Raw genomic sequence first — 20,823 nt, forward strand, 5'->3', positions numbered from 1 at the left:
ATACAAGGCTCTTACTGATGTATTGTTATTATCCATATTGCCTCCTTGCTGGCTGGATTCATTTCTCCATCACATAATACACTGCTCTTATCCAGGGGTTACGACCACCCTGCAATCCATCAGTGGGGGTCGTTCTTGCACACTATAGGAAAAAGAGTCAGCCTCTCTTGTGGACGGGAGCATGGGCGTGCATTTAGGCTAGTGTTTTTTCCTGTAGTGTGCAAGCACAGTCACCACTGATGGATTGCAGAATGGTCTGTAACCATGGAAACGAGGAGTGTATAATGTGATGGAAAAATGAATCCAGCCAGCAAAGGAGGCAATATGGACAATCACAATACATTAGAATGACTCTCTGTACATGATAAATGCCACTTACTTAAGTGAGACAACCCCTTTAAAGTATCCTTGTGGGACTAGTTAATGATAAAAAAAAGAAAAAAAAAAAGAAAACAAAAGTTTTATTAAATGACCAAAAATTACACAAAAAAAAGACCTTAAAAAAAATAAAAAATAAAATTGTCTATTTATTTTTCATATTTTATTGGTCTGCAGCATAATTCCATCTTTCACTCTTTGTCTGCACACCAATTATTACTTACAGAGGTGCTATGCGTTTGACTGGTATCCCACTTGGTACCTTATTGCTCTAGTACTTAGTACATGGGTTAGATCATCGATTCAGCATTGACTCCCATGTATATATATACTGTACCATGCTCTTTTGATCCGTGTGCTTTTTCTCCCAGGGTGGCGTTTCTTTTTCTGTCCTCCGCTCCTATTTTCATCTTGTTTATGGCACCATTTATTTATTGTTTCTACCCATGTCATTTTTTAACCATGTCTCAATAAAATATACTTTTTTGGTACCATGAGCTCCTTTTCCTTCGTTTCTGCAATGATTGGCGAAACTGCGGCTCTCCAGCTGTTGTAAAACTACAAATCCCATCATGCCCTGCTGTAGGCTAATAGCTGTAGGCAGACTGGGCATAATGGGAGTTGTAGTTTTGCAACAGCTGGAGAGCCGCAGTTTGCCCATCCCTGGTCTAAACTAAATAAAATCTGATTTAACTTAAAAAAAAAAAAAAACAACAAGCCCTACATCGATGGAAAAAAAATGTTTTTTTATAGCTCTTGGAAGACGATGATGAAAAAAAGAAAAAAATCTCATTAAAGGTTCTGTCACCAGGTTTCACCCCTGTCAGCTAAACATATGCTGATGTTCAGGGCCTCATCAGGATTTCTAATGTGGGCTTCTAAATGTGATTCGTAGACTTATTTTGCTAAAAAAACAGGTTTTACTAACCTGTCACTCAAAGAAATAAGGTGCCCAAGGGGATGTCAAGGGATGCAAGGTACCCACCGCCGTTCGTGCCCAGCGCCGCCTTTCCAGACTTCTGCACCGCCTCCTAATCCTCTGTGCCGCCTCTTGCTCTCCCTCCCCCTCCTCCTGCTGTAAGATATTGCGCGTGCGCACAGGGCTCAGAGGCTGGCGCCAGAGTGCAGGTCATACCTGGGTTGAGCGAAGTGCCAGCGCATGCGCACTTCGCTTCAAGAAGCCAAATCGAGAAGTCCGCACGGGCGCATCAGGCAGAGCCCTGTGCGCACGCGCGAGATCTTACAGCAGGAGGAGGGGGGAGGGAGGGAGAGCGAGAGGCGGCACAGAGGACTAGGAGGCGGCGCAGAAGTCTGGAAAGGCAGCGCTGGGCACGAACGGCGGTGGGTGCGGCCGGCACCTTGCATCCCTTGACATCCCCCTTGGGCACCTTATTTCTTTGAGTGACAGGTTAGTAAAACCAGTTTTTTTTTAACAAAATAGGGCTACGGATCACATTTAGAAGCCCACATTGGGAATCCTGATGAGGCCCTGAACATCAGCATATGTTTAGCTGACAGGGGTGAAACCTGGTGACAGAATCCCTTTAAGGCCAAAAACAGGCTGGTAACTAAGGGGTTAATCTTTTCCCATACACCTATACGGTATAACAATCTGCTCAGCTACTCAACAGGCTTCCTGCAGATTGCACTGCATTTTCATGGTGATAGGTTCCCTATAAAAAGGTAGTCCGGTTAAAATGATCTTCTGATATGAGCGAAGGTCACAGTGGTCTTAGTGGTGTAGTCTGTGGGACCACCAGTGATTCAAAAATGCAAGGGCTCTATACAGTGCTGATATTGGGGCTGGCCAAAATTCAGAGCGCCATGACAAATAGAAAATTGTCGCTGGTGGCCAGATTCTTGGCATTTAGCAGGTGTTGTAGGAGACTAGAATGGGAGGAGGGAACCCCTACTTTTACTCCCTGCTGTGATCACTAGTGGAATAAGGGAGCTGCTGTTATTACTGGGGAAGTGGGGGGTACTTTTGACTGTTTTTGAAGTGGTAGAAGCATTCTAGGACTTTAGTGGAAGCGGGGTAAACCTGCCGTGACAATTGGAAAAGTAGAAGAGAGAGGTGGACACTACCATTTAAATAGAGCACTATTTTGAGGCAAAAACCACAAGTGACCTGTAAGGCCAGGCTTGCATTATTCATGGTTACAGATCAGTTTCTGGATACTATTTGAATGTGCAGCAGTTGTTCCTCAACTGATGTTTGGGGACCCTGCTTTACAGTATATGGCTCCAGGCTCTTAGACCTGTGTGATACCTGTCCTTGCCTCGCTCATACCTCTTTGGCACTTACTTTTTGTACTGGCTTCCCTCTTTTAATTCTGCGAGTAGCAAGTTCTTTAATTATTTTATAAGTATGTGACAGAGGGACTTTGTTGGATATATAATTTTCCTGGCTTGCTACCATAAAACATAATTTTTGTATAATTTATGATTTCTATTTTGGTGACATTTTTTGCAGCATGAGTTTGTCTTGTTGAGGACACCTAAAACAGGCCAACCAAAGAAAATGACTTGTAAGAGTGTTCTCATAGTGTGGACTGTCAACATGCATTTTTTATGAGTAGTTGATATTGAATATCCATTGTTTATTGTGCAGCCTATCCAACAATTCCCGGATTATGAGTCTTCTGTCACAGCTGGAGAAGATCAACACAGAGTCATCAGCCGTGGATATGGATAATGCAAGATTTGTCACTGCAAAAATCCTCCACTTGACACAGACCCAAGGTATGGCTCTATTTTTATTAATGTGTGTTTTGAAGGTGATAATAATACTGTGGCACCTCCAGAAATCGCTTGCTTTTAGATTTCATAGAGCTATTCTTTGAGGACCCCCCCTTCCAATTGCAGTTATGAATTTCCCATCATTGAAATTGCAACACCAAGATGGACAAGCGGTGATTATAAAAATCTAGGAAGCAGTAGGTGTCACTAAAATCTGCCTGTGATGACATTTTCAAGCATCTAGCTCCAATCTGTGGCATTTGGGAGAGGTTTTTGGCCACATGAAACCTCAAAAATCAGATCAAGTTATTTGGGTTGATTGTCCAATGCCCCCATTCATCGATGCCAGTTATCATTACTTGCCGTAAATTGAGAAGGACAGAATCCTTGAACTGAAATACATTGGTTTATCACTCCAGCAGATCTACACACCTAGGCTTAGAGGTCAGCACTGTTCAACATATTCAATACTGAAGAAATCAACATGTTTTGAATATTATGATCACTAGAATAGGGGCCCTCTACCCCCTGAAATGAACGGAGCAGCTGGTTGGGCATGCGCGTGGCCATTCCATTTATTTCTCTAGGAATTCTGGAAATAGCTGATCGCTGTGCTAGTTGGTTGACCAGGCTCTCAAGGCCTGCTAAAGTGCCTGTTAAGCACTGCCTGCAGCAGGGCTTAATGGGAAGCTTGGAGGAATTTCATAGACTGCAATAGTATTGTTTTGCAGTCTATAGTATTAGCTATCAAAATATTGCATGTTCGAGTCCCCTCAAAGGGGACTAAAAGTTACAGAAAAAAAAGAAGCAAAAATATTAAAATTCACCCCCTTTCCCAATGTTACATGTAAAAAAATGTATTAGTTATGAGTGTCAGTATATGGCAGCTGTGTCTAAGGACTGGCTGGCTCTGGTAGGAACTGTTGCAGCTTTGCTTCCTCCCTCCTAGTCCTGAAGGTGCCAAAAGAAGACTGGGGGAAGAGCTGCGCGATATTAAAGGTGTGTTGGTCCAGGTGGGAGGAGCCCAGCTCTACACATCATACAGAGAGGGGAGGGCCTGCCTTTACATTATACAATAGACCACGGCAGGCTACAGCCCGGAAGCTCCTCCCCTCTCCCTCCCCCCAGATCCTGCTCACAGCTTGTCACCCCCCCGCAACCTGTCCGTGGCCTACTGCCCCCCTCGGGCTGTCCTCACCAGGCCGAAGCCCCTCTGCCGCATTTGCAGCTACCACCATGCTTATAGCTACCCAGGGCAGTAGGGTGGCTGGCGCTGCCACGCTCTGAATCCTCCCTCTGCAGATGGCAGGGGGAGGATCTGGCGCGTCTCCTCTCCTACATAGAGCGCGCCTGTTGTCCGGCTGCCACATAGTGATCCCTGCGCAGTTTTAAAATCACATGGGTGCACCAAGCCTTTCTTCTACCTGAGGCGAAAATTTAAACAGCTCCTCCACCCACTAATCCCCCTGCCAAATTCTCAACCTAACCCCTTCCCTCCTAACATTACATACATCATTACAAAATATAGAGGATAATACAGCCCCACACATCTGTTACATTCAGTGACGTCTCCTTTGACTTCTCCATTCAGACCAGACCGCCATGATGATTTTTCAGCCGTCCCTTCTCTCTGCAGAGTTTGACAAACAGACCTCTTAGTTTCTTACTTTTCCATCATCCTCACACCTTTTCTACACCCCATCCTGTCACCCCCAATACTGTGCCCGCTGTGCTCCCCAATGCTATACTGCAGAAACGTTCCCCCTGAAAATACTAGTACCACTCAGATAGTGCCCCCTTCAATAATTATTACTGCACCCAGCAAATACTGCCCCTGACACTAATAGTGTAAACATAATGTTCCCCAAAAATGATTGTGGTAAGCTGATACTGTGCCAGGGCGCCCCCACACTAATAGTGCTCCCCAAAGTCCCACCAATAGTAATAGTTATCTGCCAGAACTCACTTAGTAGAAATAGTGCCCCCAATAGTAATAATGTCGCCACTGTGCTCCAAAAGCAATAATGCCCAAGGTGCTCAAACTAGTAACCATATTCCCCATAGTCCCCCAGTAGTAATACGTTTCTTCACAATGCCCCCTAGTAGCAATAATTCTCTTTATAATGTGACAGTAGCAAAATGCCCCTAATGTGTGCCAGTACAAAAAATGCCCCCTAATAATGTGAACTAGTACAAAAATGCCCCTGTTCTTTGTACCAATACAAAAAATACCCCTCTTAGTGCCCCAGTTGAGTTAGTGTCCCCATAATGTGTGCCAGTATAAAATACCCCTATATAGTGCACCAGTAAATGCCCACATAGTGCTCCTCTCTCCCTTCACCATAATGCCCCCATAACGTGTGCCAGTATAAAATGCCCCTATATAGATTCCCCAGTAAATGCCCCCATAGTGCTCCCCCATCCCCATAGGGTCCACCATAATGTTATGCCAGTATAAAATGCCCCTATATCGTGTCCCAAATAGATGCCTCCATAGTGCTCCTCCTTTACCCTTCCCCAAAGTACCCCCCATAATGTGTGCCAGTATAAAATGCCCCTATATAGTGCCCCCAGTAGATGCCCTCATACTGTCCCCTATAATGTGCCAGTATAAAATACCCCTTCTTAAGTGCCCCAGTAGATGCCCCTGTAATTTGCTATTAAAAAATGCCCCTATATAGTGCCCCCATAGTGTTCCTCTCCCACCCATAGTGCACCCAACAGCATTGTGCCAAATAAAATAAAAAAGCACTAATTCTTACCTCCATTGACACTACAGCCCTGTAACAGCAGGCAGCAGCACCTGGGTCAATAAAAAAAAAATGGACGGCTTCTAAGGGGGAATGGGGGGTCCAGACTCATTGAATGTGGCCCTGATTGGTGCCCATACACGGTCTGGTGTTTATTGCTGTGAATACCCATACCGATACGATACCGGGATTTGCCATTTACCGATACTGGGCTGCGCTACTGCTGTAAATACTTATATATCGGTGCCTATACACTGTCTGGTGTATATTGCTACGAATACTCATATATTGCTGCCCATACACAATCTGGTGTACATTGCTGTGAATACCCCTCGATCTGGTGCCCATACGTGGTTTGGTGTATATTGCTGTGACTACCCATATATTGGCACCCATGCAAGTTCTGGTGTATATTGCTGTGAATACTCATATATTGCTGCCAATACTAGGGTTGCACTAGGTATCAAATTATTGATACCCAATCAATACTTTTGTACCCGGATTGATACGATACCAGGATTTGCCATTTACCGATGGTAGGCTGCGCTACTGCTGGTGTATATTGCTGCTATGGGTATCGGTGCCTATACACTGTCTGGTGTACATTGCTGTGAGTACCCATATATTGCTGCCCATACACAGTCTGGTGTACATTGCTGTGAGTACCCATATATTGCTGCCCATACACAGTCTGGTGTATATTGCTGTGAGTACCCATATATTGGCGCCAATACACAGTCTGGTGTATATTGCTGTGAGTACCCATATATTGCTGCCCATACACAGTCTGGTGTGTATTGCTGTGAGTACCCATATATTGGCGCCCATACACAGTCTGGTGTATATTGCTGTGAGTACCCATATATTGCTGCCTGTACACTGTCTGGTGTATATTGCTGTGAATACCCATATATTGGCGCCCGTACACTGTCTGGTGTATAATTCTGTGAATACCCATATATTACTGCCCATACACAATCTGGTGTACATTGCTGTGAGTACCCATATTTTGGCGCCCATACACAGTCTGGTGTATATTGCTGTGAACACCCATATATTGCTGCCCATACACAGTCTGGTGTATATTGCTGTGAATACCCATATATTGGCGCCCATACACAGTCTGGTGTATATTGCTGTGAATATCCCTCGATCTGGTGTATATTGCTGTGAATACCCATATATTGGCGCCCATACACAGTCTCTTGTATATTGCTGTGAATACCCATATACTGCTGCCCATACACAGTCTGGTGTATATTGCTGTGAGTACCCATATATTGCTGCCCATACACAATCTGGTGTATATTGCTGCGAGTACCCATATATTGCTGCCCATACACAATCTGGTGTATATTGCTGCGAGTACCCATATATTGCTGCCCATACACAGTCTGGTGTATATTGCTGCGAGTACCCATATATTGCTGCCCATACACAGTCTGGTGTATATTGCTGTGAATACCTCTCGATCTGGTGTATATTGCTGTGAATACCCATATATTGGCGCCCGTACACTGTCTGGTGTATATTGCTGTGAATACCCATATATTGCTGCCCATACACAGTCTGGTGTATATTGCTGCGAGTACCCATATATTGCTGCCCATACACAGTTTGGTGTATATTGCTGTGAATACCCCTCGATCTGGTGTATATTGCTGTGAATACCCATATATTGGCGCCCATACACAGTCTGGTGTATATTGCTGTGAATACCTCTCGATCTGGTGTATATTGCTGTGAATACCCATATATTGGCGCCCGTACACTGTCTGGTGTATATTGCTGTGAATACCCATATATTGCTGCCCATACACAGTCTGGTGTATATTGCTGTGAATACCCATATATTGCTGCCCATACACAATCTGGTGTATATTGCTGCGAGTACCCATATATTGCTGCCCATACACAGTCTGGTGTATATTGCTGTGAATACCTCTCGATCTGGTGTATATTGCTGTGAATACCCATATATTGGCGCCCGTACACTGTCTGGTGTATATTGCTGTGAATACCCATATATTGCTGCCCATACACAATCTGGTGTATATTGCTGTAAATACCCATATATTGCTGCCCATACACAATCTGGTGTATATTGCTGTGAATATCCCTCGATCTGGTGTATATTGCTGTGAATACCCATATATTGGCGCCCATACACAGTCTCTTGTATATTGCTGTGAATACCCATATATTGCTGCCCATACACAGTCTGGTGTATATTGCTGTGAGTACCCATATATTGCTGCCCATACACAATCTGGTGTATATTGCTGTGAATATCCCTCGATCTGGTGTATATTGCTGTAAATACCCATATATTGGCGCCCATACACAGTCTCTTGTATATTGCTGTGAATACCCATATATTGCTGCCCATACACAATCTGGTGTATATTGCTGCGAGTACCCATATATTGCTGCCCATACACAGTTTGGTGTATATTGCTGTGAATACCCCTCGATCTGGTGTATATTGCTGTGAATACCCATATATTGGCGCCCATACACAGTCTGGTGTATATTGCTGTGAATACCTCTCGATCTGGTGTATATTGCTGTGAATACCCATATATTGGCGCCCGTACACTGTCTGGTGTATATTGCTGTGAATACCCATATATTGCTGCCCATACACAGTCTGGTGTATATTGCTGTGAATACCCATATATTGCTGCCCATACACAATCTGGAGTATATTGCTGCGAGTACCCATATATTGCTGCCCATACACAGTCTGGTGTATATTGCTGTGAATACCTCTCGATCTGGTGTATATTGCTGTGAATACCCATATATTGGCGCCCGTACACTGTCTGGTGTATATTGCTGTGAATACCCATATATTGCTGCCCATACACAGTCTGGTGTATATTGCTGTAAATACCCATATATTGCTGCCCATACACAATCTGGTGTATATTGCTGTGAATATCCCTCGATCTGGTGTATATTGCTGTGAATACCCATATATTGGCGCCCATACACAGTCTCTTGTATATTGCTGTGAATACCCATATATTGCTGCCTATACACAGTCTGGTGTATATTGCTGTGAATACCCATATATTGCTGCCTATACACAGTCTGGTGTATATTGCTGTGAGTACCCATATATTGCTGCCCATACACAATCTGGTGTATATTGCTGCGAGTACCCATATATTGCTGCCCATACACAGTCTGGTGTATATTGCTGTGAATACCTCTCGATCTGGTGTATATTGCTGTGAATACCCATATATTGGCGCCCGTACACTGTCTGGTGTATATTGCTGTGAATACCCATATATTGCTGCCCATACACAGTCTGGTGTATATTGCTGCGAGTACCCATATATTGCTGCCCATACACAGTTTGGTGTATATTGCTGTGAATACCCCTCGATCTGGTGTATATTGCTGTGAATACCCATATATTGGCGCCCATACACAGTCTGGTGTATATTGCTGTGAATACCTCTCGATCTGGTGTATATTGCTGTGAATACCCATATATTGGCGCCCGTACACTGTCTGGTGTATATTGCTGTGAATACCCATATATTGCTGCCCATACACAGTCTGGTGTATATTGCTGTGAATACCCATATATTGCTGCCCATACACAATCTGGAGTATATTGCTGCGAGTACCCATATATTGCTGCCCATACACAGTCTGGTGTATATTGCTGTGAATACCTCTCGATCTGGTGTATATTGCTGTGAATACCCATATATTGGCGCCCGTACACTGTCTGGTGTATATTGCTGTGAATACCCATATATTGCTGCCCATACACAGTCTGGTGTATATTGCTGTGAGTACCCATATATTGCTGCCCATACACAATCTGGTGTATATTGCTGTGAATATCCCTCGATCTGGTGTATATTGCTGTGAATACCCATATATTGGCGCCCATACACAGTCTCTTGTATATTGCTGTGAATACCCATATATTGCTGCCCATACACAGTCTGGTGTATATTGCTGTGAGTACCCATATATTGCTGCCCATACACAATCTGGTGTATATTGCTGTGAATATCCCTCGATCTGGTGTATATTGCTGTAAATACCCATATATTGGCGCCCATACACAGTCTCTTGTATATTGCTGTGAATACCCATATATTGCTGCCCATACACAATCTGGTGTATATTGCTGCGAGTACCCATATATTGCTGCCCATACACAGTTTGGTGTATATTGCTGTGAATACCCCTCGATCTGGTGTATATTGCTGTGAATACCCATATATTGGCGCCCATACACAGTCTGGTGTATATTGCTGTGAATACCTCTCGATCTGGTGTATATTGCTGTGAATACCCATATATTGGCGCCCGTACACTGTCTGGTGTATATTGCTGTGAATACCCATATATTGCTGCCCATACACAGTCTGGTGTATATTGCTGTGAGTACCCATATATTGCTGCCCATACACAATCTGGAGTATATTGCTGCGAGTACCCATATATTGCTGCCCATACACAGTCTGGTGTATATTGCTGTGAATACCTCTCGATCTGGTGTATATTGCTGTGAATACCCATATATTGGCGCCCGTACACTGTCTGGTGTATATTGCTGTGAATACCCATATATTGCTGCCCATACACAGTCTGGTGTATATTGCTGTAAATACCCATATATTGCTGCCCATACACAATCTGGTGTATATTGCTGTGAATATCCCTCGATCTGGTGTATATTGCTGTGAATACCCATATATTGGCGCCCATACACAGTCTCTTGTATATTGCTGTGAATACCCATATATTGCTGCCCATACACAGTCTGGTGTATATTGCTGTGAGTACCCATATATTGCTGCCCATACACAATCTGGTGTATATTGCTGCGAGTACCCATATATTGCTGCCCATACACAGTCTGGTGTATATTGCTGTGAATACCTCTCGATCTGGTGTATATTGCTGTGAATACCCATATATTGGCGCCCGTACACTGTCTGGTGTATATTGCTGTGAATACCCATATATTGCTGCCCATACACAGTCTGGTGTATATTGCTGTGAATACCCATATATTGCTGCCCATACACAGTCTGGTGTATATTGCTGCGAGTACCCATATATTGCTGCCCATACACAGTCTGGTGTATATTGCTGTGAATATCCCTCAATCTGGTGTATATTGCTGTAAATACCCATATATTGGCGCCCATACACAGTCTCTTGTATATTGCTGTGAATACCCATATATTGCTGCCCATACACAATCTGGTATATATTGCTGCGAGTACCCATATATTGCTGCCCATACACAGTCTGGTGTATATTGCTGTGAATACCTCTCGATCTGGTGTATATTGCTGTGAATACCCATATATTGGCGCCCGTACACTGTCTGGTGTATATTGCTGTGAATACCCATATATTGCTGCCCATACACAGTCTGGTGTATATTGCTGTAAATACCCATATATTGCTGCCCATACACAATCTGGTGTATATTGCTGTGAATATCCCTCGATCTGGTGTATATTGCTGTGAATACCCATATATTGGCGCCCATACACAGTCTCTTGTATATTGCTGTGAATACCCATATATTGCTGCCCATACACAGTCTGGTGTATATTGCTGTGAGTACCCATATATTGCTGCCCATACACAATCTGGTGTATTTTGCTGTGAATATCCCTCGATCTGGTGTATATTGCTGTAAATACCCATATATTGGCGCCCATACACAGTCTCTTGTATATTGCTGTGAATACCCATATATTGCTGCCCATACACAATCTGGTGTATATTGCTGCGAGTACCCATATATTGCTGCCCATACACAGTTTGGTGTATATTGCTGTGAATACCCCTCGATCTGGTGTATATTGCTGTGAATACCCATATATTGGCGCCCATACACAGTCTGGTGTATATTGCTGTGAATACCTCTCGATCTGGTGTATATTGCTGTGAATACCCATATATTGGCGCCCGTACACTGTCTGGTGTATATTGCTGTGAATACCCATATATTGCTGCCCATACACAGTCTGGTGTATATTGCTGTGAATACCCATATATTGCTGCCCATACACAATCTGGAGTATATTGCTGCGAGTACCCATATATTGCTGCCCATACACAGTCTGGTGTATATTGCTGTGAATACCTCTCGATCTGGTGTATATTGCTGTGAATACCCATATATTGGCGCCCGTACACTGTCTGGTGTATATTGCTGTGAATACCCATATATTGCTGCCCATACACAGTCTGGTGTATATTGCTGTAAATACCCATATATTGCTGCCCATACACAATCTGGTGTATATTGCTGTGAATATCCCTCGATCTGGTGTATATTGCTGTGAATACCCATATATTGGCGCCCATACACAGTCTCTTGTATATTGCTGTGAATACCCATATATTGCTGCCTATACACAGTCTGGTGTATATTGCTGTGAGTACCCATATATTGCTGCCCATACACAATCTGGTGTATATTGCTGCGAGTACCCATATATTGCTGCCCATACACAGTCTGGTGTATATTGCTGTGAATACCTCTCGATCTGGTGTATATTGCTGTGAATACCCATATATTGGCGCCCGTACACTGTCTGGTGTATATTGCTGTGAATACCCATATATTGCTGCCCATACACAGTCTGGTGTATATTGCTGTGAATACCCATATATTGCTGCCCATACACAGTCTGGTGTATATTGCTGTGAGTACCCATATATTGCTGCCCATACACAATCTGGTGTATATTGCTGTGAATATCCCTCGATCTGGTGTATATTGCTGTAAATACCCATATATTGGCGCCCATACACAGTCTCTTGTATATTGCTGTGAATACCCATATATTGCTGCCCATACACAATCTGGTATATATTGCTGCGAGTACCCATATATTGCTGCCCATACACAGTCTGGTGTATATTGCTGTGAATACCCCTCGATCTGGTGTATATTGCTGTGAATACCCATATATTGGCGCCCATACACAGTCTGGTGTATATTGCTGTGAATACCTCTCGATCTGGTGTATATTGCTGTGAATACCCATATATTGGCGCCCGTACACTGTCTGGTGTATATTGCTGTGAATACCCATATATTGCTGCCCATACACAATCTGGTGTATATTGCTGTGAATATCCCTCGATCTGGTGTATATTGCTGTAAATACCCATATATTGGCGCCCATACACAGTCTCTTGTATATTGCTGTGAATACCCATTATATTGGCGCCCGTACACTGTCTGGTGTATATTGCTGCGAGTACCCATATATTGCTGCCCATAAACAGTCTGGTGTATATTGCTGTGAATACCCCTCGATCTGGTGTATATTGCTGTGAATACCCATATATTGGCGCCCGTACACTGTCTGGTGTATAATTCTGTGAATACCCATATATTGGCGCCCGTACATGTTCTGGTGTATATTGCTGTGAATACCCATATATTGACGCCCGTACACTGTCTGGTGTATAATTCTGTGAATACCCATATATTGGCGCCTGTACACTGTCTGGTGTATAATTCTGTGAATACCCATATATTGCTGCCCATAAACAGTCTGGTGTATATTGCTGTGAATACCCCTCGATCTGGTGTATATTGCTGTGAATACCCATATATTGGCGCCCGTACACTGTCTGGTGTATAATTCTGTGAATACCCATATATTGGCGCCCGTACACTGTCTGGTGTATAATTCTGTGAATACCCATATATTGGCGCCCGTACATGTTCTGGTGTATATTGCTGTGAATACCACTATATTATATACCTGGTGCGGCTCAGCTTCTGGAATCACTTGTGGATTACTGCTGGCCGTGCACTTACCAGTAAAACAATAGCACTTCCAGGTGCACCTCAGCAATTAGCGGTAATCTGCACGTGGCCCCCGTGGCCGGGCTGCACCATTTTCAGGCACAGTCGGGGCACTTTTAGTCCCAGTTGACACATCTCTAATTAAACTGTTATTAATTGCTTATTACTTGCCTGTTATTAGCCTTTAACCCTTGCCTCTGAGCTCTGCTGGATTACAAGGAAAGCATTTCTAGTGAATTCCTTCATTTGTCTTCAAGCCAAAGAAAATAAAGATCACATGTAGTGGAAAAAATCATGATGGCTAAAAATAATGTGCGTTGGTCGGAGGGACGGCTCAGTGCCGTTCTCAGGAGGGGTGGCTTGGCATCTGTCAGCATTCGTCAGCATGTCAGAGGTGCTGTACGGGAACCGCACTGTCCACGGCACCTTGCTGGGATAATAGCAATGAGTGATATCTGGAAACCACTTGTTGTGGATGGTAAGTGTAGACGGCAGTGTGCATAGGTGGACGTGGTCGTGCCTGGGGTGAATATCTTTCATTTATGGCAAAGCTGTTACCGTGCATGTATTGTATGTAACATCATGGACCTTAGTACTTTATGTCTGTTCCTTTACAGTTTACGGGTTTCAGATCCGTATGAAACCTCTGAAAAAACTGAGCGCTGAATACCAATCTCTGACAGCGCCATATGGTTCTTTCTTCTTTTTAGATTCTTTTGTAGTGTGAAGCGCTGCAGCAGCTGGGGCAATAAGCATAATGAAAACCCTACAAATCTTCTTTGTGAACCAGTAGTGCGTGATATCTTGCTCTGCGTTAGGCCTCTTTCACACGACAGCTTTTTTTAAAATTCCGTTTACAGGCCGTTTTTTGCGTTCCGTATACGGAACCATTCATTTCAGTGGTTGCGCAAAAAAAAAAAACTGAATGTACTCGGTATGCATTTTGTTTCCATATTTCCGTTTTTTCCGTTCCGTTGAAAGATAGAACATGTCCTATTATTGCCTGCAAATCACGTTCTGTGGCTCCATTCAAGTCAATGGGTCCGGAAAAAAAAAAAAAACGGAACACATACGGAAATGCATCCGTATGTCTCCCGTATCCATTCCGTTTTTGCGGAACCATCTATTCAAAATTTTATGCTCAGCCTAATTTTTCTATGTAATTACTGTATACTGTATATGCCATACGGAAAAACGGAACAGAAACGGAAACACAACAGAAACAAAAAAATGGAACAACGGATCTGTGAAAAACGGACCGCAAAACACTGAAAAAGGCCTCATGCACAAAGCCGTTATTTGGGTCCGCATCCGAGCAGAATGCACACGGGCGGCATCTGTGTTTTATGGATCCGCAATTTGCAGACTGCAAAACACAGCGAGGTCGTGTGCATGAGGCCTAAAAGTCTATGGAGAACATGGCCAGCACATGTATGTGATTCCCTGACATGTGCATAATGCCTTATGCCGCATGCACACGTCTGTGGTGTGTTTTGCGGTCCGCAAATCGCGGATCCGCAAAACATGGATGGCGTCCATGCGCGTTCCGCGCGGACAGCCTTTACATATAACTGCCTATTCTTGTCCGCAAAGCGCAGACAAGAATAGGACATGTTATATTTTTTTTTGCGGGGCCACGGAACGGAGCAACGGATGCGGACAGCGCACGGAGTGCTGTCCGCATCTTTTGCGGCCCCATTGAAGTGAATGGATCCGCATCCGAGCCGCAAAAACTGCGGCTCGGATGCGGACCAGAACAACGGCCGTGTGCATGAAGCCTTAGGCCGTGGACAGGCTTATGTTATTAGGATATCAACAGTTGTCGGCTGCCGTCTCTCCAACTCCCCCATAAATATGCCGGTGACGTTTAGCCGAGCATATGAGTTTATTGCTATAGGCAGAGGGACAGGTGGCTGTCAGACACCCATGACATTGCTTATCTCAGAAAGAACACAACACTGGACATGTTCAAATCCAACATGCCTGACCCTTGTTTAAGTAAGGCTACTTTCACACTGACGGATCAGTTTAGCCCCAATGCATTCTGAATGGATAAGGATCCGCTCAGAATGCATTAGTTTGGCTCCGTTCCGCCTCCATTCCGCTTTGGAGGCGAACACCAAAACGCTGCTTGCAGCATTGAAACTGAGCGAAACGGACACAATCTGGCGCAATAGAAAACTGATCCGTCCCCCTTTGACTTTCAATGGTGCTCAAGACGGATCCGTTTTGGCTATGTTAAAGATAATACAAACGAATCCGTTCTGAACGGATGCATGCAGTTGTATTTGAACTGATGCGTTTGTGCAGATCCATGACGGATCCGCACCAAACGCGAGTGTGAAAGTAGCCTAAGGCTACATGCACACGACCGTATGTGTTTTGCGGTCTGCAAATTGCGGATCCGCCCAAAAAAATAAAACGGATGACATCCGTATGCCATCTGTTATTTTTTATTTTTTTTGCAGATCCATTGTAACAATGCCTAAAACGGACAAGAATAGGACATGTTCTATTTTTTTTACGGGGCTACGGAACGGACATACCGTGTGCCGTCCACATTTTTTGCGGACCCATTGAAATAAATGGGTCCGCATCCTATCCGCAAAAAAAACGGAACGGACACGGAAACAATAAACGTTTGTGTGTTCACAACAACTGATGCGGATGGAACGGACACAGAGAAAAACAACTGTCGTGTGCATGTAGCCTTAATGGAAAGATTTCCACCTGTTCTCTGTTTTTGACCCAGATCTGGTTTGGGCTCACAATAACTGATGGAAATAACTGACCAAATAACTGAAGTGTGAACTCAGTCTAAGGCCTCATGCACACGACCGTTCCGTTTTTTGTGGTCTGCAAATTGCGGATCCGCAAAACACGGAAGCCGCCCGTGTGCCTTCCGCAATTTGCGGAACGGAACAGGCGGCCCATTGTAGAAATGCCTATTCTTGTCCGCAAAACGGAAAGAATAGGACATGCTATATTTTTTTTGCGGGGCCATGGAACGGTGCAACGGATGGAGTGCTGTCCGCATCTTTTGCGGCCCCATTGAAGTGAATGGGTCCGCACCCGAGCCACAAAAACTGCGGCTCGGCTGCGGACCAGAACAACGGTCGTGTGCATGAGGCTTAAGTCAGGCTGCCCTATACATTTGATATTTAATTTTTAGGAGGTAAGAAATAATGAATGCATTGCAAACTGGTAGTGAGTTTATAACGCTTATGTGGTATCTTCTGGTACGTCGGTATACTAAATTGGTGTTTTATAACTCTTTTCTCCTCTTGTAGAAAAAACAAGAAAGGAAATGACTGCCAAAGGGTCCACTGGAGTGGAAGTTATCCTGTGTACACTGGAGGTGAGGGGACATACTTAGTGTGCATTCTTTCTCTTCACTCTTAGGCCCCTTTCACACGGGCGAGTTTTCCACGCGGGTGCCATGCGTGAGGTGAACGCATTGCACCCGCACTGAATCCGGACCCATTCAGTTCTATGGGGCTGTGCAGACGAGCCGTGATTTTCACGCATCGCTTGTGCGTTGCGTGAACATCGCAGCATGCTCTATATTCTGCGTTTTTCACGCAATGCTGGCCCCATAGAAGTGAATGGGGCTGCGTGAAAATGGCAAGCAAGTGCAGATGCAGTGTGATTTTCACGCATGGTTGCTAGGATGAAAGTCTATTCACTGTATTATTTTCCCTTATAACATGGTTATAAAGGAAAATAATAGCATCCTTTAATACAGAATGCTTAGTAGAAGGTCAATTGAGGGTTAAAAAAAAACTCACCTCCTCCAATTGATCGTGTAGCAGCCGGTCTCCTGTTCTTTCTTCAGGACCTGTGGTGACATCACATGATACATCACATGGTCCATCACCATGGTGATGGACCATGTGATGAGCTCAGTGATGTCACCACAGGTCCTGAAGAAAGAACAGGAGACCGGCTGCTACGGGATCAATTGGAGGAGGTGAGTTAATTATTATTTTTTTTTAACCCTCAATTGACCTACTAAGCATTCTGTATTAAAGGATGCTATTTATTTTCCTTTATAACCATGTTATAAGGGAAAATAATAAAAGCTACAGAACACCTAACCCAAACCTGAACTTCTGTGAAGAAGTCTGGGTTCGGGTCTGGGTACCAAACATGCCGATTTTTCTCATGCGCGTGCAAAATGCATTAAAACGCTTTGCACTCGCGGGGAAAAAATCGTGCATGTTACCGCAACGCACCCGCAACGCCCATGTGAACCCAGCCTTAGGCTACTTTTACACTAACGTTAACATTTTCCGGTATTGAGATCCATTATAGGGTGTCAATACCGGAAAAAAACGCTTCCATTTTGTCCCCATTCATTGTCAATAGGGACAAAACGTAACTGAACAGAATGGAGTGCTCCAAAATGCATTCTGTTCTCATACCGGAGTGTAAACCGCAGTATGCTGCATCCTGGGATGCGGAGTAGATCATGACCCACAATGCAAGTCAATGGGGATGGATCCGTTTTCTCTGAAACAATAAAAGACGTATCCGTCCCCCATAGACTTTCAATGTAGTTCATGACGGATCCGTCTTGGCTATGTTAAAAATAATACAACCGGATCCGTTCATAACGGATGGAGATGGTTGTATTATCAGTAACGGAGGCGTTTTTGCTGAACCCTGCCAGATCCAGTAAAAACGCTAGTATGAAAGTAGCCTCATTCATCTAAATCTTCTTTTTTGTTTTTCCAGTAAATTATCAAACTACTGAATTTTACCGTACTTTGAATGGTTCCGAGATTAAAACAAATCTTGAAAGTGCTGCTAAATGTGCCCGTAATAAAATACCCTTTTAAAAACTACTGTGGCTCCCATCTCTGTTGGAATCCTAACGGCGGGCATGGAGTAGGGAACAGTAATGTAATGTTGCTGGCCCAAGATAACTTAAAGAGGTGATCCCACAAAAAGTATCAGCAAGTAATGAAGAGTGCATTTCATATGAAATATTATTGTAATATACATACAATAAAAATACTGTAAGATTACGTTTTTCTCTCTGGTAACGCCCCCTGCTGTTTATCCTGTGGCTGGAATTCTGGTCCACCTTCTCCTGCGTTCAGTGGTGGACCGACATGCTCAGTAGCTTCCCTGCTCCCTTCCTCCAGGGATCTCAGAGTGAAGCAGGTGAAGTGCCTTTCGTTGATTCATCCCTACTTTTGAATTTCTAGAAATATATGGCTATATCTCTCTGGACAGTGGAGAAGGAACTTGGGAGGACATTACATAACCTAGTGCTGTTTATTAGAGGAATAGCTGGGGGAGGAAAACAGGAGAAGGGTTAAAAGTCGCTAATTCCAGTGAACTCCTGGGAGATGCAGCTGCTTGAAGCTCCTGGCCACCCATAGAAATTGAAGGGACCAGAACTGCCGAGTGAGCAAAAAACCTGCAAAAGTTCACCCTGACAGGAGAGCAGCACTTTCTTCCATTGATATAATTCAAATAATGGTGTGCATGATTGTTTGAATCTGTGGGATAACGCTATACACCTGCAATAGCATGTATATGTTTTCAATGGCAAGAGAACAAAAGGATCAGGAATGAACATTCAGCGTATCTAATCCATCATTTGGTAGGCCCACATACACTGTAGATAGCTGACTATAATCTTATGTGGATTTGGGTCGGAAAATGTTTGATATGTTGGTTTTGATTGGTGGGAGTCTGAGTGCTGACGCCAGTGGCGATCACTATGATGAGGAGAGAGAAGTGCTCACATAGTGCGCTCTCTCTCCTCACTGCAGGGGACGGAAACAATAGAAAGTCTTTGGGCCTGGTTTGGATCAGTCTCCTGCAGCAAGGAGAGAGTACAAGGTATATGAGCGACCTCAGCACCCGGATCCCACCAACCACAACTTGTCATATGGCGTTAGGACATATCGAGACTTTTCCCAAAGTACAGTGCCACTTAAGCAAGTAATTGCTGTAGCTCTGTCATCTCGTTCATGGGTAGAGCAGTAGAAGAGCGAGTTGTATGATGTTCTTCTGTGGACTCATTACTATTTTACAGTAGTTTCCTGCCAAGATATCAGACAACTCAATACATTATTAAATAAAAAACTAAAAGTCAGCAAATTAGTGCTGTTATTTTCAGTTGTATTTGGTTGTGACACTCTCTTCCATCTCCAGAACATTGCTTGTCCATGTTGTCGTTGTAATGCCGGAGTTTTTAAGACCTTTTCATTGTTTCTCCAGAATACCAGGGACCATCAGACAATATTAAACATTGTAAATATCCTCAATGAACTGATGTCAGCTGGTAAGTTTCTGTATCTTCATGGCTTCAAATGGGATGCAAATGTTTTGTAATTTTCCAATCAAATGTTTACTGTGGTATTTCCATGGGTTTCGAGGTCAGCTGGCCGCTTTGAGATGCTTCGGAATATGGATTCCAGATTTCTATTCTGCATATTACGTAGACTGCTGGAAAAAGCTTTGAGCGTTCCCTGCTATAGCCATCTCTGAGCGCAATGCTCTTTCCATTTGGCCTCCTCCCGTGAAGATGTATGTTTAGCATCAAGCACATTGGAATCCAGTGCAGTCGCTCCATGTCACTGCATTGTGTGCAGATTTATCTGGAGGCCCATCGTTTTATATTTCAAAGTGCTCTTGAATCCCTCCTTGTGTTTGGTGTCTTAAGATGGCCATACACATTAGTCTAAAGTTGATCAAAACGGATGATTTCAACCTAACACAAAAGTTTGTCAGGTGAAACTTAACAATAAACAATTGTTTTAGGCTACTTTGACATTAGCGGTAGCCTTCTCCGGCAGGCTGTTCACCTGCCAGATCCGTGCTGCCGCTAGTGCACGTGTGCCGCCGGAAGTCCCCTCTGGCCCCACTCACTATAATGGGGGCGGGCCGGAGGTCCGGCCGCTGCACGGCAAACATGCCGAGAGGCGGCCGGAATAAAACTAAATGTCGTAGTTTTAGGGTACTATCACACTTGCGGCATAGTTATCCGGCAAGCAGTCTGCATGCAAACGGAAAGCATTTGTAGACTGATCCGGATGCGGATCCGTCTTACAAACACATTGCAAGAACGGTTCCGTCTCTCCATTTGTCATCCAGAGAAACGGATCCGTTATA

General features: G+C 44.0%; 1 protein-coding gene across 7 annotated transcripts in view; it reads left to right on the plus strand.

Moving 5' to 3' along the window:
- AGTPBP1 (ATP/GTP binding carboxypeptidase 1) overlaps nucleotides 1-20,823 on the plus strand; it is a 197,881-nt gene that overhangs the window by 49,947 nt on the left and 127,111 nt on the right. For 5 of the 7 annotated variants that reach the window (XM_040417016.1, XM_040417017.1, XM_040417015.1 and 2 more), the window contains exons 3-5: nucleotides 2,990-3,120; nucleotides 16,983-17,050; nucleotides 19,930-19,993. In XM_040417016.1, the coding sequence (XP_040272950.1) occupies nucleotides 2,990-3,120; nucleotides 16,983-17,050; nucleotides 19,930-19,993 (263 nt within the window). Of the gene's footprint in view, nucleotides 1-2,989; nucleotides 3,121-14,087; nucleotides 14,175-16,982; nucleotides 17,051-19,929; nucleotides 19,994-20,823 lie in introns of those variants that run through there. The other 2 variants (XM_040417020.1, XM_040417021.1) reach the window with 2 other exon arrangements.

Source organism: Bufo bufo, chromosome 2, assembly GCF_905171765.1.
Source record: "Bufo bufo chromosome 2, aBufBuf1.1, whole genome shotgun sequence".
NCBI lineage: Eukaryota > Metazoa > Chordata > Amphibia > Anura > Bufonidae > Bufo > Bufo bufo.